Genomic DNA, 24,800 nt, shown 5'->3' with positions numbered 1-24,800 from the left:
CTCGGTATGCATAATGTTGTATGTTGCTGTTTCCTTCTGCATTTTATCTATTTATTTATTTATTTATTTATTTATTTATTTATTTATTTTATTTTATTTTATTTTTTGAAACAGAGTCTCGCTCTGTCACCCAGGCTGGAGTGCAGTGGTGCGATGTCGGCTCACTGCAAGCTCCGTCTCCTGGGTTCACGCCTTTCTCCTGCCTCAGCCTCCCCAACCGCTGGAACTACAGGCGCCCGCCACCACGCCCGGCTAATTTTTTGTATTTTTAGTAGAGACGGGGTTTCACCATGTTAGCCAGGATGGTCTCGATCTCCTGACCTTGTGATCCACCCACCTCGGCCTCCCAAAGTGCTGGGATTACAGGCGTGATGCATTTCATTTTATTTATTGACTATATGAGAGGGAATCATTACCATGATTTACAAATACAGATATATATGTCTTTTAGCTGACTTAGTATTATCACTCTTAAGTCAATAGACAGACATTTGTTTTCTTACACTTTAACATCTTTAACATTTGTTTGCATCTTACAATAAATAGAATATCATAGTTATATGGCTAACTTTTTTTTCTTTTTAGCAATATATAGACCAATTATGTATCTTATTAATAATCATATGTTAGGATTGGTAAAATGCAGTAACCATTAAATACAAAAATAATCACCTACAGATAGACTATCAAGGTCATTATATAATTATGCCTCTTAGTTATCAACGTCTTTATTAATATTATAGACCTCAGAATCAAGATCATTCAGGAAATTATACAAACCCAAGACAAACCCTTACTTCCATTCTTCTGTTTTTACAGCTGTGTCTTTCTTCTCTGTTTATCTCAAAATGGCACCCGTGGCCTCTTCCACAGCCTCCTGGGGATGTGTGAATTATACAAGGGAATCCTCAGGCCCATCAGGGACCTGTGTCATCTGCTTTCCTGAATCCCCTAACAGAGAGCCAATGTTCTCCTTTTCCTTACTTGATTAGTTCAAAGATCAGTTACCCTCTGAAGCTCCACCTCAGATTTAAACAAATAAACTATGAAAGCCAGGATCATAATGCAATTTTTCTGTGCTGGCTTCTTCCATCAGAAAGAATCCGTTATTTTGCACTCCTCCTCCTTCGCTCAAACTGCTTGGGGATCAATCCTAACAATGGCATCTATTTGTATCATGATCTATGGCCTTCAGTTCACTTTTATATCTATAGCCTCCCTTAACTTTCACGGTAAATGTGTGTTATGGTAGAATGATTATTCTCATTTCACAGTTAAAGAAAATAGTTTTTGACCAAGCTCTTGTAATAGTGAATGGTTGATTTCAAATTATACTTGATTTTGAAAATTTCACATTAGTTGTTTTTCCTTATGCACTCTGCTGTTTAATATCCAGGCTTTGAATATTTCAACTTCTTCCCTTTTATTTTTGAGTTGAGATTTAATGATCTTGTAATAAAGAGTTTAAACAAATAATAGTACTTTTTAGTGTCTTCTAGAAACAAACAAAATTTAATAGACTTTATGTGTGCTATCCAGTATTTCTATTAACTAATTAATTCATTTTCAATTAAGTTTGAGAAATAATCCCACAAATTAATTGTTTGGAGCAGGGTAGAAATTTAGTATTTGTTTTCAACACAAACTAAATGTTAATGAATATACTTTAAACTAACATTGATCTTATTTGCCTATAATCTTGTTTTCAACACCTCTTTTATTCTAGTTATGTTTCGCCTTTATGACACGGATGGGAATGGCTTCCTGGACAGCTCGGTAATTTTTTGCTTCAAATTTTCTGTGAAAACTTCAAAGAGTTTCTTCTGAAAAATGCAATGAATAAATGTATAGTTATTACCACAGAAGTCACACTTAATGTAATTTACATCCACTCATATGGCATTTTTATCTTTTGACGTTTTGAAAGAGAGTGATCTGAGGAAACTGCTGGGATTACAGTTGTCCTACTGAATAGTTTTGCTACCACTACACGACTTTTTAAGTTTTTTTTCCTGCACTGAAGTTAGGTAAAAAAAGAAAGGCCCCAGCCCTGTCTGAATAAAACATAAGATTAAGTTGAAACCATTGATCTAGAATGAAGGAAAAACTATTCATAACATTTGGCATTAAGGAAACTTGAGACTATTAGTAGAATTTTAAGGATTTGTAAAGTCAATTTAATTATCTCATTATTTTCCCAGTTTTACATGGTATCTTTAGTTCTATATGCTGCTGAAATAGACAAATATATTTACAGATTGCTTTCACAAACTTTGCTTTTTAAATATCTCATCCAATTTAATATTCAATTTACATTCTTACAGTCATAAAAAATAAGAAAATACCATCTTTACATGCTTAACTGAAAGGCAAAATTAAACGTTTATTTGTAATATATGGAAATCATTCCTAGCTTTCAGAGAAATAGAAAGTAGTTTTTCGTCCTAGTGCACAGATCAGTACCATGCATGAAAGTCCATCTCAGGTTCTGTCCAATAATCTACCTTATGTTTGGTAACATATTTTGCATATTATATTATTTCTTGTTCTATCAAGGAAATATACAAATATTAATAGAATAAGTGTCATTATGGAAATTTTGAAGTGCACCATTTTTAATATATTTAATATTAGTAAAAAACAAATGTTTTGATATATTTAATAATGACTGAAATAGACATGATCTCTGAAAATGAGTGAGGTTTTCTCATCATCTGATAGACCACCCTATGGCAGCGAAAATAGACTTTTAAAAGCAAAGCAATGAGGTTGGAAGCCTATTTATGTAACTTTGAGTAGGATAATGGTATATTAGCTTCTCCAGAGAGAGATTAAAATATATAACTCCTACTCTAGGAAATGACCATCACTCTGATTGATGCTGTTACTGTGGGATTTATTATGTTTAAGTCTCAGTAATTTTTCAAATACTGGCCGGGCATGGTGGCTCATGCCTGTAATCCCAGCATTTTGGGATGCCAAGGCGGGCGGATCACCTGAGGTCAGGAGTTTGAGACCAGCCTGGCCAACATGGTGAAACCCCATCTCTACTAAAAATCCAACAATTGGCCAGGCGTGGTAGTGGGCACCTGTAATCCCAGCTACTCGGGAGGCTGAGGCAGGAGAATCACTTGAACTTGGGAGGCGGAGGTTGCAGTGAGCCGAGATCGTGCCATTGCACTCCAGCCTGGTCAAAACAGCAAGAGTTCATCTCAAAAAAAAAAAAAAAATTTTTTTTCAAATGCTATTATTTTTTAGTGCCTAATGGCCTTCAGTTTCCCAGTGGAAATACCAAGCTACATAATAAATTTGCTCATTTTATGGTGCCATTTCATGACTAAAACTTTTAATTTCTTTTAGATACTTTAATATGTTACTATAGCACTTGTGACTACACTAATGGAAATTATATTTTAATGGAGAGTTGTTTTATTTAATGTTTCTTTTTAAATTAAGTTAAAATGATGATTCTTTACTAGGCTTCAGCCACGGGTTGGCAGTTGATTTGAAAATTTAGTCAAATAGTCCTTTTTTTTGGTCTCTGGCCATTTTTTTGTTAGCATATACAGCAGATTACTAGCAATATTTAGAACTATAGTCCCAATATTAAACAATGAGTTGGAGATAAATATATTTAGTTTTGGTTAAACAAGTCTCTACTTTTTGTAATTAAAGGTCTGGATTTCATTTCTAGGGTTTTCTCCACAATACCTACTGCTCCAATATTTTTCCTTCACTGTCAGGTTTAAATTGTACCTTCTGACATCATGTGTCTTGATAACGTTAAGGTGTGGCAGTTTACCTACTGGGGGCAAAACAGAAAGAAAATGATAATTTGAAAATTGTCACTATTTCTAATAATAATAGTTAAGATTTGTCGATCATTTGCAATATGGCAAACAACAAAATAAATGCATTTTGTATAATAACATGTTTAATCTTTGCAGCAATACTATGAAGGAGGTAAAGTTAGAGTAGCTATTTTGCCAATGAGAAAACTGAGTCTTAGGTGGGCTGGCATACCTAATATCACATGCCTACATAACAGTCCACAAAAAATAGTTTCTGTTCTTAAAAGATATCCAGAAACTTTAACACTTCCAAACCATTAATGCATATGTAAGCAAAGATGGAGTAGGTGAGAGATTAGTCATGCATGTGTGCACACACATGCACACTTTTAACCTATAATTCAAAGGGATTTATGTTTTAAAATTTGTTAATCTGTAATAAATACATTTATATTTGTATTACTTCTGGGGCAGCCTGTCTTACTTAAGTAACATATTCATAATTATATTTTTTTTTTTCTGGAGAGAGGGAATACAGCTTTCATTAGTTCCTCGGAGGGAACCACGGCTCCCCAAAAGAGAATCTGTCTTATCGTATTTCTTCTCTATTCCATGAACATCGACTACATATATTAGATTAGAGATTTGAGTAGAATAATCTTTCACTACTGTACTTTCAAGCTTCATTCTTTAATACTTCTTACATTTTAAATCATACACCACTTTTCAAATTATGTCATGTTTTCACGTAGAATTACAAGCATTTCACAAAGCCATGTTTCATCTTTTCTGTAGATAGACAAAAATTAAAACATTCGATAAATAGGTAGGAAAATGTTTTAATTAATTTAGCCAGGTCGTGTGTATTAACTTGCAATTCTTCAAAGAGTTGATAATTGAGCAGAATAATATGGAAATTCAAACTAAAATTTCATTCTCTCACAAAATAAATGCTACATATACTTGCCCTGCAAGCCTTGACCCCGAACACTCTTCTATCAAAAGCAAATTATTCGATACATGACTAGAACAGTCAATATACATTCTCAGTGTATCAAGATAAAAATAGACTTCTCACTTGTCCTCAAATGATTTTTCCACCCTTTCACTTCTGTTTTCAAGCCAAAGGTTCAGGGAATTCAGTGTCTTAAAAATCACATGTGACAATATATATCTGCTCCTGCTTTCTTCAGACACTCTCTTTTAGTAGAAGAAAATGTATTTTTTGTACAGTTGTGCCCTCTCCTGGTGAACATTTCTAGACAATGTACAAGATAAATTTATATTTAGGATTCTCTTTTCTTTATATAGTTAATTAGACCTTTAAAAATTATTATGTACATATATATATTCCCATGGAACTCATTTAACTTTTTAAGTTACACATTGAATGAAACAATTCCTGCAAGTGAAAGATTTAAAACTCACTAAGATCTTGTAGTCATATTTTTTATCTCTCTTTCTCTTCCAGGAGCTAGAAAATATCATCAGTCAGATGATGCATGTTGCAGAATACCTTGAGTGGGATGTCACTGAACTTAATCCAGTAGGTATATGAATGATTTCACTATTGGGTAAATTCTGGAGGGCCACTCTCCTTTCCTTCCCCTTCCTCTTTTCCTTTCTTCCTTCCTTCCTTCCTTCCTTCCTTCCTTCCTTCCTTCCTTCCTTCCTTCCTTCCTTCTTTCCGTCCCTCCCTCCCTCCCTCCCTTCTTTCCCTTTCTTTCTTTTTCTTTCTTTCTTTCTTTCTTTCTTTCTTTCTTTCTTTCTTTCTTTCTTTCTTTCTTTCTTTCTTTCTTTCTTTCTTTCTTTCTTTCTCTTTCTTTCTTTCTTTTTCTTTCTTTTTCTTTCTTTCTTTCTCTCTCTCTCTTTCTCTTTCTTTCTTTCTCTCTCTCTCCTTCCTTCCTTCCTTCCTTCCTTCCTCCCTCCCTCCCTCCCTCCCTCCCTCCCTGCCTCCCTCCCTTCTTCACCCCCTTCCTCCCTCCCTTCCTTCCTCTCTTCCTGTTTTTCTTTCTGTCTTTCTTTGTCTTTTCTGGGACCCTAATATATTCCTGTCACTTGACTTTGTCTTTTGATAACTAAGTTACTATTTCTAATCACAAGACAAAGTGGATTCTGAATCAGATAACAAGGTACATGTGGAGTTCTGAAGCTCTTAACAGTAACTTTTGCTTTCTTCCTCATGGAAGTTATTTTAAATGGTGGTCTTACATACATGTGGATAAGCAGAAGATCCTGATAGACACTGCCAAGGTCATGCCATGCCATAAAAGAAGGTGGTAGTTTTCCATGCACAGTGCATTGTGTTACCTTGCATATATATGTGTTATATAATGCTTTCAACTCTCTGAGGTAGATACACTATTTTTTTTTCATTTTGCAGAGGAGTAAATTAAGACACAAATATGTTAAAATTATTTGCCCAAAGCTCTTTAGCTAGTTTGAATCAGGAATTTTTAATTAAATTGTTTTGAGAAAGAGTATCTAAAAATGCTTATAAGAGCATAGAATTCTTATTTTGAATAAATTTCAAAATTTCAACATTATTCAAATGCATATTAAAATATTCTTGATTTGAAACCATAGTTTTGGCCACAAAAATATTCTGGGGAAAGTTCATAAGAGATATTGAGTTTATATTATTTTTTAAACCTTTAGCAAAATATCTATGAATAAAGCAAATGCAAATACATTTTATTTAAATCATTTACATTTTATGCAAATTCAAGAAGTGTATATTTAACCTCTGTTCACATTTATGAAGTAAACAACAGGATAATGGCATGATTATATGCTGCAAGAACTCTGATAGCATTTTCCTGTCTTACTGGGATTAGAATTTTTCCAGTTTTAAATCAACTATTGGGAAATGCATATGCTGTGCTTATAGGGAGTGGCAGATGTCATTAACAGGTTGCCATTTGTATGTGGAATAATAAAGTATATGGTAACATGCATTTAATTTGTTGTTTGACTCACTTTAATATTTTCACTGTAAGCCAGGAATTTCTGATTAGTTCTGTTGCCCTTTTAATCGACAACAGCTTTCTCCTCTCCTACTTACCTTGCTACCTGTGCAGATGAGTCATCTATCAATCAAGCCAACTTGTTACTAGAGGGAGAGTGGGAGGGGGATTTGTTTTTCCATTCAGGTTTCTAAACAGCGAGCACTACCACTTCTCATCAAAAGTATTTTTGGTATGTGCGTGTGTGGGAGGGTGTTTGTAGCTTTGAGAAAAAGGAGATCAAGATGCTAGGAAGAAGGGGAGAGCTGGTAGCTGAGTAGTCTTTCTACAGCAAATACCTACTGTATTTGTCAGACTATTGACTGGAGAATACAAGCAATAAACTATAGCATTATTTGACATGTGTGTTACTGATAAATCTGCTACTATTCCAGGGAGCTGAAATGGTACAAAGTTTTACATTATGTCTGCTGTCATGGGAACTGCCTCATCATCTTGCCTAAGGCTTCAATAATAGCTCTCATTGTAAACAAATGTACACATCAGCAGGCTTCTGATCATTTGCATATATAAATAAAGAGAAATGGGCCGGGCTTAGTGGCTCATGCCTGTAATCCCAGCACTTTGGGAGGCCGAAGCAGGTGGATCACGAGGTCAGGAGATCGAGACCATCCTGGCTAACACGGTGAAACCCTGTCTCTACTAAACACACACACACACACACACACACACACACACACACACACACACAAAATTAGCCAGGCATGGTGGTGGTCACCTGTAGTACCAGCTACTTGGGAGGCTGAGGCAGGAGAATGGCGTGAACCCAGGAGACAGAGGTTTCAGTGAGCCGAGATTGCACCACTGCACTCCAGCCTGGGCTACAGAGCGAGACTCCGTCTCAAAAAGAAAATTTAAAAAAAAAAAAAAGAGAGAGAGAGAGCGAGAAAGAGAGAGAAATGTACATTTGAGGTTGATTGTAGTAGTAGGGAAGACTGGAGTGTCCCTAGAAGTTTTTATCAAATTAACTCAGGCTCTACACTCAGTTCAATCTTATTTTTTTATGAGGCCCATGGGATTTGAGACACAGAGGATGGCTTTAACGTGAGATTTATTAGGTACAAAAAGGAAAGCATCACCCATCTGAAACAAATGTTATTGTTTTACTTCTCTTATGATTCTCTTATGATTGTTTTATTTCTCTTATGATTGTTTCTACTAATTCATCAGCAAGCTCTTGAGAATCGGGGGAGAAAAATAATCTAATTTTCAAATACAATACTTCCTGGGTGAAGACACCAAGCACAAGAGTGTCTAGGCAGACAATACTTCTACCAACAAATTAAATATTTCATGCATTGCATCTTTTCCAATCTCTGTTCCAATGCTCTCTGCATTTCTCTTTTCTCCAAATTGATTAACGTTTTTGTATTATATAAAGACAGTGAGTTCCTTTCTTCATTAGAATTCTTACCATGTTTGCCATCTTGATGCCATTAGATGGGAAGCACTTTGCTTTCCCAGCAACCAAGGGTAGTATGTTTGGAACTTATATATAATTTCCATTAATAATAACACAAACAACACTATATGACACTGACTCTATATGCCAGGAGCTGGTCTGCTTATAATACATTAGCTTATTTAATCCTCACAACAGCCCTTCTGGATAAGTACTGATACTGCCACCATATCACAGAGAGGTAAATGTATTGCAAACAAACACCGCGGAGAACATTTTAAGACATTACGTGCAAGTCATCTTTAGAAACGAAGTTTAATTAAACATGATTTGATCCTTTAACTTCTTGACTCTATTAAATTCTGATAGGCAATTAAAAAGCAACTAAATTCCCTCGCCCCTTACTACTTAGCAAAGAATTATATGAGCTCTTTGCCATGAAGTTAATTTGTTCAGACATTTTCTGGCATATATATGAATCTGAAAAATAATCTGGAGAAAGTAATTAAAGACTACTTTCACACTTATTAAAGATTCTTCTTGTTTTAGCTGTGCTGTTCATTGGAAAAATGTTGAAAAGTTAAGCACTTATTTCTAAAACGTGATCAGTGTAAGTGGCCAGGTTTAGACATGCTAACAAAGTCACTACTTCATCAGTAATAGAATTAATGTTGTACTGAGTTACCAAGGCAGTTATCCCAACTCTCCACTTAGCTGTTAGTCACAATTGCATATGTGGTAGCCTATGAAATTTATTTTATTGATTGACCACACATTTTCCCTTATCTCCTCTACTCCAGATCCTCCATGAAATGATGGAAGAAATTGACTATGATCATGACGGAACCGTGTCTCTGGAGGAATGGATTCAAGGAGGAATGACAACAATTCCACTTCTTGTGCTCCTGGGCTTAGAAAATGTAAGTATTTCCACAGAGGAGGGTGGCCTGGTGGTGAGTCAGTGGGATCTCTATTACACATTTTGATTACAAATTGATCTGATCATTTTCTACCATGAAGCATGTAGTGAGTGCCTGGAACTTTTAATAAGTATGCCACAGTGCAATTTGACAGTAACTCCTTGTGTAGGAAACTTGCCACACACATATTGATGCACTTTAGGTATTACTTTAGGATCGAAAATATATTCTCTCTCTTTTGTTTTCCTCTATTTAAAGGGCAATCTAGTGTTTTTAAGTTACTGACCTCCTTATATTATCTAAAACAAGAGACTCTCCAATATTATTGTATTTTGCAGTTCTTGTGTGGTGCTTCATTATTTCAATGTTCCTCCTACCTATAAAGGTAATCTATTTTATTGATAACTGGTACTTGGAGGAGGCAGTTAAATATCTGCAGTGGTTTAAAGAATAGTGGTGCAGAAGTCATTACGGTTTCTGCCATTAAAAGTAGTGGCAGAACCTATATAAACACCAACCTATATAATCGTAAGTTTTTCTTGAATCAGCAGCAGCCAGGTTGTCATTCCATGCCTGTCAAAAGTTTTCTTAGAGTAGTTCCCCTAGTTGCAATTAAATACCATTATGAAGGAATAAAATAAATCAACCTAAGATGAGAATGTAATATAACAATGACATTGAAAGCAAATCTTGCTGACCCAGCCTTGAAGCAGATTTTAGTTATTGTTAGTTTAAAAATCTGATGACATCTATAGTGGATGCTAGATTTTTAAATTCAGCATTAATAATTATATAATAATTAGATATAATATGTGTACAATAACATATCTGCTTAATTTCAAAGAACATTAGGGGTGGAAAGCACAATGACATTGTAATATTTAGAGTTTTAAGGTGTAAGACTATAGTATTCACCACTTTGCTGCCAAACCCAAAACTTTTCATACTTCTTGTTACCAACTGAAACAATTTTACAGATTCAAGACTATATCATAATTATTCAAGACACCAAATTTTTAAAAGTCATTTCTCAAGATATCTTACTGTCTGTGTTTGCGAAACATATGAGTGTATATAAAAATATGTTGGCACGTATGGGTTTAGGAATATATAAATGGGCTTTAGGAATATACAAATGAGCTAAGGGTTAAGGAATATGTATCATTTTAGGAATAAATAATGGGCTTTAAGAGATTACCATTTGTTTTCTTTTTTACCTGGGTCTTCAAATTCTTCTAAACTCAGTTGAATCTTACTTTTCATGAGGCCCATGGGATCTGAGACATGGCCAGAGGGTGGAAAACAATAAAATACTAATAGGTGACATATGGAATATTACCCTTAAACTAATCTATTTAAACCAAAGATAATATATATATATGTATTATTGTTAATAAGTATATATTTCTACACTTAAAAATTTTGTGAAACAGTATTTCCTGGTACCTGAAGTTCTTATACTACACATAACTATCTTTTTAAAATGATATTTGATATCATATTTATCTCTATAAGTATTTATTTAATTGTTCATGTACCTTATGACAAAAAAGCATTATGTAAATCAGACTGCTGGGAGAAAACAAAAGAAAAACTGACAAAATGTTGACATTTTAAGGTTTAATGTATACTTTATCCTGAAAAATTGTGTTCAGATAACTTTAGTCTGGAAATTCTAATAATAATGGTTCCCTACAAAGACGTTTTATGTTTGTAATGCTAAACTTTGTATATTCTAAGCATTTAGGGAAATTTTAAGATGAGAGGAGGGGACATGCAGGAATGAGCAAGTATATCATCTGGTAGTCGAGGGTGGGATAGAAAAGTGCAGAAAGGGACAGTCAGATGGCTATATTTTAAATATCACAAGAGATTTTTTGAAATGATGTTTTTCTTTGGAAACTATTGCTGATACCTTATTTTTTATTTAATTTATCAATGTAGATATTTGTGAAGTTATAAAAATTAGCACAGGTAATAGAGTCCACAAATCTTACCTCATTAGCTTCCAGTGTAGTATTATTTCAATTGTAAGGCAATTCTATGCATTTAATGTGCACTCTATTAATTATACATAATTTACTTTCTAACAGTATTTGTAAATTTATTTTTTTATGTTTTTAGTTAAAAGGGAGTGTTTGGAGCTAAATAAGAGAAATCTATTTAGAGTTTTATGATAGCAACAGAGCTGGGTTCCAGAGTTGTGTTTCCAGTGATGGCCGCTAGATGGCAGAGCCACATTGTTTAACCTTAAGAGAGCACCTTAAATCTGAGATTAGATTCCGCCCCCGCCCTATCTCTGTAAAGAACAACTTTAAAAGAAGAAATTTCCCTTTTCTCTCATTTTTGTGAAAAAAGCCACCCACATTTTAAACTGTCTTTTAATAAAATGTATAAGCCATATAATCATGTGTAATGATCACAAAATACAGCATCTATTTGTTAGAAAGAGCTGTTTAACTCTAAGGCATGGTAATTGTTTTAAAAAGCGGGAATGACACGGAGACAGCTGAGTGATGAGAGCCTTTTTTAGTAATTGAGATATATTTCCTTTCTGTAGGCAGTTAATGTGTTACGTTATTACCTGGAGAGAATTTGATTCATGAATCTATCCCTTCACCTTTGCTTATTTAATTGAAAATCTAGATACTGCAGTTTGAAGTTGGCCACTTATTGTAAAGCTTGTCTTGTTAGGTTGTCCTATATGTTATTGTCTATTGCCAATTATGAGCTCGGGGAGTAGGTTCTAATTGATAGTGCATATAAAATACCACAGTGTATTTGAAAGTGACTGTGGTGTCCTAGCCAAATTACACAGAAAAGGAAGTAGTCCTGGGAGAGTAATCTTCACTTCTAATGTAAGGCACAACAGTTACGATTTCAGTGCAATTTATTTTTCTTTATCAACAGTAGTTTAAAAGCTAGTCGTTTTTTTTTTTTTTCTTTTTTTAAAGAATATCTGTTTTGGTACCAAAATCAGAAATGGAGTTGATGGGGACCAGATTCTACGCCAAATAGTAGAGAGTAAGATCCATTTCTTTTCTCTTAGAAGAGGCTCTACAAACTTTACAAAATACAAGACGAAACGGTCAGAAGTGGTATAGAGTGTTAGTGTCTCTTACATTTGAAGGAAAATTGAGAATTTGGATGGCTTCATGATTCTGACTACCACAATAAAAATTTATATGTGAGACTTATTCATTCTTCCTTCAGAATTCATCTCACTGGAGAATTGTTTTTTTAAAAAAATATCCCATGTAATTAAATACTTTATCTAGAGGTAGATTCTGTTCCAGTGATTGGAAACTGTCTGCAGAAGGAGAGATATTAAATAATTTTGGCTGTGGGGCCATAAGGTTTCTGCCACAACGGCTTAACTCTGCTGTTTTGGCACAAATGCAATCACAGAAATTATGTAAATGAACCAGAAAAGTTGTTTTAATAAAACTGCATATGCAAAAATAGGTTGCTGGACAGGTTTGACTCAGTGTCATAGTTTGCCAACCGCTGACCTATTCTATCACCAATTTGTCAGATTAAAAAACAGAAAAAGTTTTTAATTTATTTTAAATAATTTGGAAGAAAGGAGTTTAATACCTTTTATTTGGCAAAATCAGACAGCCACAGCAAGACATGAGGACAAACAGACAGAAAGCATAGGAGCAGTGAACATCATCAAATTGATCAAATAACAGACCCTGGCTCTGTTATTAACTAACTAGGTCATTTTGTGCCAGGCAGTTGCTCTTTCTGGAAAAATGAAAAGTTAGTCAAGAACAGAAGTTAGTGTTTCCTAATACTCTTTCAGTTCAAACATTCCTTTTCCTGCATGAACGAGATAATTAATAATGCTTCAATTTCTGAAATCTCTACTTTTGGATCGTCATTTAATTTTTTTCAAGGAAAATTCCTGAATTTATATTATAAGGAAAAGAGAAATGTACGTTTAAGCAGTGGCCTAGCTTGAAATAGCGATACCTTAACTTGTTGTTGTGGATTGTTGCATCCACATCTAGCCTGCATGGTTTCTGGATGGTTTATATTTCGGTCTCACTATATGTGTGAAAAAAATCCTAGTCTTCAATTCTTATAGGTCATTTAAACTTTGCCTTTGATTGAGATGGTTTAGGACACATTTTTTGCTTGACTCTCAGTAAAGTAATATGCGAAGTTTTCTCTGATGAAATTCCTGAGTGATGGAGAATTGAAGACAACATACTCTTGGTAGATTAAATTATATTTTGGAAGCTGATGTTCAGCACATCAATTTTTAAAAGTTTTTAATTTGGTTAAGAGCGTTTGTTCTGCTGTCTATACTTTGCTCAATGTAGAAAGCCGTTACAAAACTAGATGAATGCAAAAATTACTGAGATTCCAGATTGTGTCATTTTTAAAATGACTACGTGGTGTAACCTGCTGTTGATTTTGCATTTGAGCCTCAGGAATGGCAGGTGACCTTACAATGTGTGGTCTGGAGATGAACAGTTAATGACAGCTCCACTCAGAATTTTAAAACTTTTCTCTGCATTCTCTTTGCCCAGGCCTAATAGAGCTCATCTTTTTGTCTAAAAGGGAAGCTTATTTCACATTATCATAATTTTTTTTTGGACACCTTGAATAAAAAGTAAGGTAATTTAATAGTCTTTGTTATTTAATGAGTTGGAAGTAATTATTTGTAACATTAGCTCATATATATTATATATATATATATATATATATAAAAGTTAAGTCAGTTGAAACATAACTAGGTGTGGGGAGAGAAGCATGTGGGTTAGGACATCAGTGAAATTTCTCCTTGAGTTCTTCTGAACAAAAATTATTTATAGTAGCCCTAGTTCACTTGAACATTTTATGTGATCTTGGAAGTATTTATGGAAAAACTAAAACTTTAGAATCAGTAGGATAATGAAATAGGTTTTGAAAGTTCTAAACAGCATTATTTCCTTTGGAACATCCCTTTGCCTTCTAGGGAACTAAGAGTTGGGGAAAAATGTAAAGTTCCTTCTCAGCATGGAGTAGCCTAGGATTCATTAAGCATTTCTCTGTCATAAACACAGACCTGAACAGCTTCATTACAATATACAGTGTTATGTCTGATGATGAAAAAAGAGCACATTTTAATGAAATAAAGTGAAATTTTAGGTATTTTTCTCAGTTCTTTTGGCTGAAATATTGGGATGTTACACAACGCAACCCAATGAGGGTAATAATATTTGCTGTTTATATAACACCAGTCTTCTGAGAAACCAAATTAACTTCACAGGTATTGTATAATGAAACCTCACACCACAGCCCGGAAAAGGGAAGTGGGTACTTTCCTTTCATTAGAGAGGAAGATAGGAAGAAAGGTGAAATGGCTTATCCACATTTTCACAGTAGGCTAGGAATCAAGCCTTTCTGGATGCCCTGCTTATTTCTGTTTTATAAAAAATAAATTCCCTTTTGTGATAATAAATATATATTTGCAGTGGAAGTACTAATAGGAATGTGTTCTACTGGCTGATAGAATCTAAGGGACAGATTCTTTCTCTCCCCGTTAAGTTTACATTCTAAGCAAGATAAACAAGACAAGACATGAAAATAGAGAGCTGGAGTATAATTTGCACTGCTGAGAAGTAATTGGCTCCTGGTTTCAATTTCTTCTCTTAAAGAAGTCACATACATATTTCATCCCTTGCATATTTTGGCAATGTATCCAGCTAAGAGCTATAAAGCTATTTAATTTGTTTTTTTGGTAAAGCATTTTATGCCTGGGTAATGGATTTGTACATCAGTTGCAGCCTGTAACATGGATAAGTGTTCTGATTGACAGAACACCCACGTTCAGACTTGTTTATTTTTTGATAAGGAAAATGCCAGCTAACTTACTCCATATGTGCTCTTCAAAGGATGAAGCTTATTCACATGTAATGGACAATCATTTAAAAATAAAATGACAAGATTACAAGAACAGTAATACGTACGAAAATTCGATTTTTGTCCTTTTTACTTAAAAATGTTTTTAAGCATTTAGCTACTACTTTTAATTTTTAAAATATTAATTTAGTTTGTAAAAAATTAACAACCCCATATTTAATCTTTCCACATAAGGATGTTTAAATGTTATTTGAGGGGATATAAATTTTAAAATATAGACAGTTTTGAAAATATAGTGAAATATAGCAAAGTTAAATATATAAAGTATTCTATTCACATGATAATGCTACTAGAAATCTATGACTCACCCAAACCAAAACAGGAGATTCAGAAATTTCTTAAGTTTTGAAAGAAAATTGGAACACCTGTGTTTTCAGAAGTTTTCTGTATGACACCTGCGTAGCTGTATTTGTTGAGACCTTTGTGAGCCCCTTGTCAGAAAGGTAAATCTGAGCAATGTCAAGAACTGTAAAGGGTTTACATTTTATAAAATTTACCCTACTGGAAATTAATGTGCTAGCTTGCCACAGTTTTATGGATGCTGCCAGAGGACATGAGACTCCTGAGTCAGAGACAATGGACTTTGTTATTCACAACAAAGAAAGTAACAGGAGCTTCACGTTTAAGTTCACCTTGCCTCCAAAATCCCATGGGAACAACAGAGTGGGACCCAAGTAATGATTGTACACAGCATCAAGTTTTGGAAACCCTGACTTAGGAAAACTAAATGAATTATAATGTGTAGGAAACAAACCCATTTAACCTTTGCCTACGAGAGAGATTATTTTTATTATACTGTAAGTATAGTAAGCAAACCAGCCCTCACCTCTGGAGGGAGACATGTCTCTATTGTCCAAGGCGAGGCTGTTTGTTACTCAAACATCTTTGAAAATATAGTCTTAAGAAGAAAAAAAAGAAAGGACAGTGCTTCTGCTTTCAAAACATGAAGAAATTCAAGAGACCCACCGAGAATTATCGCCCAGGAAGCATTTCATTAATGTTTCATGTTATGATGCAAATTTGACATTTCTGGTTCTAATGTAAGAATTAGTTACTGTAGATTTTCTCTAGTATTACAAATTTAGTGGTTTATCCCTTGACTGGGAATAGGAAAGGTAGTTAAGAGCATTATTATTAATATTTTATTATCAGGAGAAACAAGATGATCTGAATATATTTATACTGTCTCACTACTACAGGACTAATGTTAATGCCCAAGCACTTAATAGGTGCTCAAAAATTATTAGGTGAATGTGTTCTGAGAAATACGACAATTTGGCTAACCTGAAAAGTTATGATAAATAATGTTTTCAATAGAATACCAATAAATGTTCATCTGTTTGATTTAATTTGGTGATTAGACTACAAAAAATACATGTTAATGGAGAAAATGATGGTAGCAAAAGTAATGATATATAATAATTTCATTTAATATCTTGACCTTCTTGTAAGGAGTTCAAGAAATTCCTAAGCATCATATTATTTAATTTTATTTTAATCTTGAACAATGCAGCTGTGATTAAACACCTACACAAGTAACTATTATGATATAGAGAGTTTTACTCAGAAGAGAAAAAAATGAAATGTTTTGCTAAAGTGGGAATTAATTTAAACCCACGGTTGTATTGTGGCAAATAACTATAGTGATTGTTATAAATAATAATATTAATACAGTTTTAATATTTTTACCTTCTTTCTGTGAGATTAAAACTACTTATATTTTATAAGAGGGGGTAAACAAAATGATAACATCATTAAATCCTTTAAAAAGTTTATCTTTTAAAATATACTATTTCTGGCATACTCAATATATTAATATAAATTGGAATACAGTATAAGGACTCCTGGAAGCCCTAGAATGTCACCAATAACTTATCTTTTAGTATTAGTTTTCCATCCCATCCCATTCCTCTGCCACCTTACATGACCTGATCACCATGATGAATTTTGTATATTAAGTAAGCAAGGGTTAATGACGTCTTTGCAAGTTTTTACTTATCAGGCTCTTCCACTGAAGGGTATTTTGTCTTTCTATTTATTTATTTGTTTATGGAATTGTGCTGAGGATAAAGTATTTAAAGGAGAGGCAATCACGTCCCTGATCCATTTGGCAGGTCATGACGATGGCTTGGGGTATGCCGTTGAGCTGTTAATATTAGACAAGAATTCGTGGGTTGCTATAGCATCGGTGATTTGTTAGCACTATCTCATTTCACTGGAGCACATGTGTTTTTCTAAAGGCTCTGCGGTGATCTTGGAGAAAGTCAGGGATGAAGTAACAGATTGTCTTCACATGCTTCGGTCCAGCTCTGAATTTTATTGGCACTTACATCTTTCACGGTTTATTTCATTAAGTGAAATCTGTTTCTCTTACGTCCCATGCAGAACGTGAAGGATGATGGACAGCACGTGTGGCGACTGAAGCACTTTAACAAACCTGCCTATTGCAACCTTTGCCTGAACATGCTGATTGGTGTGGGGAAGCAGGGCCTCTGCTGTTCCTGTGAGTACATTTGCTCTGCCTGGACATCATCGCCTCCAGTGAGGAAAGGTTGATTTCGTGGAACAGTCTTATTTGTAGATGGAGACCTAAAATCCGATCCAGACTGTCTCTGTACATGTGATTTACATTTTCCTGTACTGTGTTTTTGAATGTTTAGGTTACTCTAATTTCTTCAGTTTTGGAAAAACCTACCCTTGGAAAAAAATGAAGGACATTTTCCAAGTCTTCCGCAATTTTCTTTCCACTGTAGTTTAATTTATTCTTGTTTCCCATTTCTTCAGGGATTGTTTTGAAGATTTCTACTAGTTTTTCATACTTACATCTTATTCATATTTATCCCCCTCTCCTCACATGTTAGTCACTTTATTCACATGAACATCTTATAATGAGTTGCTTCCTTTGGGTATTTTTGTAAGTTACATTAATTGATTAAAAATAGATTTGCACTAAAATTAGGAAATCACAAGATACACAAACTAATTTTACACCTCAAGCCTATTATTTTTAATGCTAGCATAAAGAAAATCTTCATATATGGTTATTAGATGTTGGAATGCAAAGCATTGATGATTAATGAGTTCTGACCATTTAAAAAATTTCAGTTCACTCATCTTTGCAATTTTCACTTTATTCTGTTAACTCAGTACTACCAATTAGAATGTTCTTATAGTGTATATAACAGTTAGTTTATAAAATCACCTAAGCAATTTTAAATCTACAGCCTATATACCTGAGAAAATTCTACAATCCACAATATTCCTGATAGATAAGAGTAGATATCATAACCTCTTCATTTAAGATCTCCATTAATCCATCAATTTATCTCTCCCCAACCTTTTCATCTTGTACAGAATTACTGAAACTGTCAAGTTCATTAGACACATTCCATTGTTGTGCATTTAATTAAATCTAATGTCTTACCTGGCTTCCATACCATTCATGGCTTATAGGTTTTTTGTTTGCTTGTTGGTTTGTCGTTAGCTAGCAGCTTTGGTAATATGTTCGAGAATTTCCTTACTCTCAGCTGTATTATTTGAAATTTAATATCATGTTTTAGTGCCACATATGTATATGATTTCTGAACTGTTTACAAATTTTGATAGTTACCTGAAATTTGCCATGTGTAACATAGTCTATGACAGCTACTTTTGAAAGGTTAGTTACATGTTAGTTACATTAGAACATTCTCCATACACAAAGGAAGTACTTTGTTTTTAAAGTTCTATTATATTTAAGAAAAGGAATTTTTGTGGTAGAGTCTGTTAATAAGAACACATAAAACAAAATGATAGGTCTCAAATAAGATGAGTGATATATGAAGAATGAGAATTTTGCTCATAAGCTTTTACTGATTAGTGTGGTAAATGCAATACTCAATATTATTTTTAATATAGAGGACAAGAGAAAGCATCTTTTCTCCCTCAACGTTGCCAAAGAAAATCACAGATATGAATATTTTGGAAGAGTTTTACCATATAAATATTATGTGGATTTAGTGTTTTTCATTTTAATTTGAGGCATTGGTTAGTTTTTTGTTTTTGTTTTTATTGAGGAGGCTATATAGTTATTTTTAAGTATTGTTTTATATATTTATGCATTTATAACTCTTAATTTGGAACCAACATTTTATTAAAAGAATACATGTAGTTGACCCTAAATCATATTCAGACTCAAACCATAAAGAACTTGAAGATACCAAAATGTACGTCTTGGTTTTCTGACACATGTTATATGTATACATAGATACATATATTTGCTTATGTGTATGTATACATTTGCATAGTAACATAAATTTTTGCGTATGTATACAATATGCCACCCAGCAAAGGCTGTTGCTTTTGGACAAATGATGCCATGATGGCCGAAGGCCTGGCATGTATGATGAAATCTATTCTCTGGAAATAGACTAATCAGCCATTTAAGATTTAGATAAGAGACAAAATAGCATAAACTCATGGGCTTTTATTCCCATGCCTGCCAGCTGCTCTCATGCCTATACTTTGTAAAATATAGATCTCTTCCTTCTAGCAAATGACACCAAGCCATTTGGCAGTCATCAATTTGTCTTTAATATTTTTGTCATCTGGGAATTATTGTGAAAAATTTGAGTGAGGACTGATTTAATTAAGCATTTCCTGCTATGCCATGATAGAGGAGCCTTGGTTTTTCACATGCATAATATTTCCTGTACTAATTGGCCTTTTATATTCCATGGTAAAAACAGTCGACTTGGACTTCTCCTTGATGTGGCTGATTGGATTGATTAGGGAGCAGTGGATATGAAATGAGGTTCTGTTAATGTCATTCTTTCTCTATAAAATTACAACCAGGACCAGGATTAGCTCTGAATTTGTGTACCTGTTTCCTTTCAGTCTGCAAGTACACAGTCCATGAGCGCTGTGTGGCTCGAGCACCGCCCTCTTGCATCAAGACCTATGTGAAGTCCAAAAAGAACGCTGATGTAAGTTTGTGTGCATGCTTGCTTTCTGAAAGTGGCCATTCTGTGGTGTGTCCTCTTACCACAATGATGTCATTCTGTTCTAGGTCATGCACCATTACTGGGTTGAAGGTAACTGCCCAACCAAGTGTGATAAGTGCCACAAAACTGTTAAATGTTACCAGGGCCTGACAGGACTGCATTGTGTTTGGTGTCAGATCACAGTGAGTAACAATTGGAAAACAAATCCCAGCATTCACCCACATTGAAGACTGTGTATCTCATGCTCTCTGAAAGTCCTGCCCTAGAAGGGCTTCCTGAGACTCAGTGTAAGCATATAATCACGGAACTTCTTATTTCAGCTTGTTTGCAAAGAGATAGTCTCAGGGTCAGATTTGTCCCCATAGAGTCCAGAATTTTAGAGCTGATGACAATCTAAGAGATGATACCATGGTATGGTTTTTCAACTGTGTTCCATGGACTGCTAGAGGTTCCCAGGAAGGTAATCAGACGCCAAGGCTAGGAGTAAGCAATGCGAATAGGATACTGATTGGGTAGAACTTGGCTCTCCCTTTACTCCACAACCCTGTGTAATAAGGGTTTTCTGATTTGCTTATTGTAAATTTATTTTAGCCATAAAATCTATGGACTTAAGAGGGTTAGAAAAATGAACAATGAGTTTCAGTGATTTAAGTATATAGTAAAGACTCTAAGACCAAAAAAGTTAAGCAAATTGTCCTTGACCACGTGACTAGATGGAAGTGCAAGTAGGCTGTGTTTTATTTAGGTCTTGATGCATCTAAAAATTCATCTTACCGTTCTTCCCAACATATTGTTGCCTTCCTGTTTCAGTTAAATCATACGTTGGGGTATAAGAGAGACTGATGTAAATGCTAGTCTTGATGGTGTTCACAATTAAGCAAGAAGAGATAAATTAGTCTTTTCTGGGACACTTTGGAATTTCACCTGGCTTGAATGACTGTCAAATCTAGCTTGAAAAAATTTTTGGAATGAATGCAGTTGTTAGATGGTACTTCTACAGTTATATGTGTAATTTCTGGAAGTTAATTAGAATCACACATTTTCAATAATAGCTATTTTTGATAATGTAGTACAAAATATTTATGGGGCTGGAGTTTTCCAGCATAGAGTGAGTATTCCTGTTACAGGACTAAAGTTTTTACTTTTGTCAGAATAAAAAAGTAGGAGGCTCTGAATCAGTTAAGCAAATAACTGTCTCCACTGGGTCCCCAAGTGCCCCACCCTCAACCCAGGGATTAAACAATTCTCTTAAATGCTCTCTCTTTCTCTCTGTCTCTCTCACACACACACATGCACACACACACACACACACGCACACTCACACAGGATGATGAGAAAAACAACTGACTTTCTTTTCAAAAATACAATTAAGTACTTTCTTTTAAATGAACAAATTTTCTGTAATCATTTTCAGCTATTAGTTAAATTATGTTTACATTTGAAATTTTCCCAATTATGAAAGACAGCTTTTTAAAAGTGTTTGGTTTGTATAATAAAATGTCTAACGATGATTCAAATTTTACACACGAAGTACTCAAACATTGAATTCTCAGTTTTAAGAAGATCATAACTACTTCATTTTTAAAACATTCATGTACATTTTTAAAAATCAGGTGTCTTTTATTTTTGCTAACCGTTTACAAAAATATGTAGGTTTTGTTTCAGACCTCGTGGGGGCTTCCTCTTATTTTTTTCATATAGTGAATATTTCACTGGTTATATCTTAACTTTAACATAAGCTGAGATTAGAGAATATTAGAAATAATTTCTTCTTTATATCTCCAATTGTTTTCCTATTCTTCATAAGTTACAAACATATTGTCTTAGGTTTATTATTCAAATTTTCTTTTTTATTTCTTAAAAAATCAATATTTTTAAGTGTGTACTCAGTTTGAACACTCTAAAAACATGCATTGCTGCCTTTTCTAATGGAAAAGCTTTCAAAGCTGTTAGAATTTTCTGTACTTGAATCCTCTCATTCTTTCTTTATTTAATCTCCATGAAATCTGTCTTCTAGCCTTTCCAGTCATGGGAACCACTGTCCTCAAAGTTACCATTGCTAGTGGTCTCTTATTGGTACGCAAAGCATCTTAAAATTCTTCCTTTCCTTGTTTTATATCCCATTTTGTTTTTCTCATTGTTTTCCTTTTTGTTTTAACAGTTCTTCTTATCTGGTACTCCAGAATCCACACCTAGCCCTACCATTCACAAGTTACGCATTTTTCTTTGGTCTTGATCCTGACCCTAGCCTTACAAGAAAAGAGGCACTTTCTTTTACAGGAAAAAGGATATCGCTTTTCCGTAAACTGTACTTTTAAAAATCTAAATATCATATGTCCCAAATCAGATAAGACAATATACCCTTAACATTTTATTCCTACACTAAATACCATTGAATAGCTGAATGTGATTTTGTTTGTCATTATGGCAAAGCACAACATAAACAGCAAATGTCTTAAATCCCCAAGTTCAAAATTATTAATAAATAAATCAATTAATCAATCTGAAATTTCTACTTAGGAAACAAGACTAACCAGGGATCTCTGATGGAGTTAAGGCAGAGTCAGAAAGAAAAAAAAAAAAAAAAAAAAAAAAAGCTGCCCTCTTACTAAGCTCTCTGAAGTCCTGAGACTTTTAGCCATCCTCAGCATCATTTTCTATAAACCATGAGTTCCAGGGGTCTTATGGGTATTAAGTTCATAAAACAAACTTGTGCAAATTTTTAAAAAGCTATCATATATCCAGGAGACTATATCAGTTTCTTAAAAGTCACTTCAGCCTCTGTCCAGTTCTGGATTTTAAATTTTAAGCAATTTTAGGGACACATTTACTTAATTATTGATTTCGTGCCTTGGTTAAACAGGATATATTTACCTCAGCACATTTATGTATTTAGTAGTATTTATAGTTTTCTATTGAGCCATTGCATGAAAATTTCAGCATGAAATTGATCTGCTCTTGACTGATGGGTATCTACTACTACTGTTTGCCTTTAAACAACTGAATGTACTTTCTTTTGCTCTTACACTTTCCAGAAAGTACTATGAATATAACAAAGAGCTAGCAGAAGTTATAGAAGTAATGGAATATGGCAGTGCTAGTGCTGGCTTCAGAAAGGCCTATCTGAATGGGTTCCATGAAGAATATATTATAGAGAGAAACAGAAAGAATGAAGCTTGGCTTTCTTTTGGGGTTTATCCAAAAGCCATTACTTCCTTTTATATATTACTTTTGGAAATGACTTGACTGTTGTAAGTAAGACCAACCAGATTCTTAAGATTGTCTCCTCACTTACTAGTTGTGCCATCTTGGGCCGTTTATGTAACCAGTTTGGACAAATTTCCTCATGTGTCAAATGGAGTTAATGGTACCTAAGTTATTAGATTGTTATGAGGATTAAAGGGGCTAAAAAAATCTCTGTAGATATGTTTAGGACAAGACCTCATACATATTAGTGCTCAGTAAGTAACAATTATATCTGTGGGTATTATGAAATACTATTTGGGTGCATATAACCAACCCCTGGTTTCCAGAGGGCACTCCATGAAGAACTTATATCATTTCTGTCTCACCTGTAGAAGGATGGATAGTTGCCCAGTCTGATTCAGAACAGCACCTGCATGCACTCAAAAAAACATCCAGAATCCTGTGGTCCTGAATCTCACTAAATCCTAAGCCAAACTGACTGATTTTCATTCCCAAAGACTATTACTACAGCTCTCTCATTCTATCAGACCTGGTATTGTCATGCTTCCAGTCACTGGAAAAAAAGTTAGAAGTCCATTTTTTTTTGTTTGTTTTTTTACTTTTGTCTTTTACCTTTATCTCATGTACACAACCTGTCAGTGAGTCTTGTCATTTTCTACTTAAAATATCTCTCTCAGATTTGAGGTTTTGTCTCCGCATTCGCAGCCCTAGTGCAAGCTCTTAGCACCTCTTGACTAGATTAGAGTCAAAATCTCTTGGATCATCTCCCTAACAGAAGGTACTTTTCCTATAATGCAGGCTGCATACCACCTCCAGAAACATCTTCTGAAAATACTGGTTTGTTATATGCCTTCTTTAGCAATCTATAATAGTTCTGTGATAATAAATGCAGCCCTCAACATCCCTTGCCTCAACTTTTTTTTAGTAGAAATCAGAACCAAACCTAAACATAACTGTATATAATATTCCTCTTCTACACACACCCTCTGCCATAGCTGTGTATTTCTGTTGACAGTCCCTTGAGGAGGTCATGTTTCCCTCATGCCTACTATTTTGTTCATCCCCTTCCCTTGAATGCGCGCAAAAGTTAGTAAATTTAAGAACCAAGTTAGGTTACTTGTGTTCCTTGAAATTTTTCTTGACACTAATATATCTTCATTTTGAATAGATTCTGTACTTATAGTCCACATCCAAAGGAAAAACTCAAATGCTCTCCATTGGTTTCACACTGCAGGGTAACATTGTTTGCAATGTTAACTATAGTCTGCTCCTGTTGCTTTCCATATCACACATTTTTTCCTAATCACCTGAAGTTCTTGACAAAGTACTGAGTATAGAGAACTCTTCAGTAAGATCACTTTAATCTCTGATATGCTATTCTTACAGTAGAATATTAAATTTCCAACATATGTCCTATTTAAGTTTTGTTTTATAATATCATCCTGTAATACTCAAATCTCCATCAGATATGCAAGTAATCTTAAACAAACACTTAAGAATCCATTTTCACACCCATATTTCAGTTCATACTTGTGGCTTCTTGATGTACTTTTTGG

General features: G+C 34.2%; 1 protein-coding gene across 21 annotated transcripts in view; it reads left to right on the top strand.

Moving 5' to 3' along the window:
* The window catches only part of LOC105475613 (diacylglycerol kinase beta), an 835,473-nt gene that overhangs the window by 276,460 nt on the left and 534,213 nt on the right, over positions 1 to 24,800 (top strand). For all 21 annotated transcript variants that reach the window (XM_071094904.1, XM_071094900.1, XM_071094901.1 and 18 more), the window contains 6 exons: positions 1,727 to 1,776; positions 5,263 to 5,337; positions 9,020 to 9,139; positions 17,441 to 17,558; positions 19,931 to 20,019; positions 20,103 to 20,219. In XM_071094904.1, the coding sequence (XP_070951005.1) occupies positions 1,727 to 1,776; positions 5,263 to 5,337; positions 9,020 to 9,139; positions 17,441 to 17,558; positions 19,931 to 20,019; positions 20,103 to 20,219 (569 nt within the window). The remainder of the gene's footprint in view (positions 1 to 1,726; positions 1,777 to 5,262; positions 5,338 to 9,019; positions 9,140 to 17,440; positions 17,559 to 19,930; positions 20,020 to 20,102; positions 20,220 to 24,800) is intronic.

Source organism: Macaca nemestrina, chromosome 4 (assembly GCF_043159975.1).
Source record: "Macaca nemestrina isolate mMacNem1 chromosome 4, mMacNem.hap1, whole genome shotgun sequence".
Lineage (NCBI taxonomy): Eukaryota > Metazoa > Chordata > Mammalia > Primates > Cercopithecidae > Macaca > Macaca nemestrina.
The sequence above is the reverse complement of the archived record's forward strand: the minus strand, read 5'-3'. Positions and strand labels throughout refer to the sequence as shown.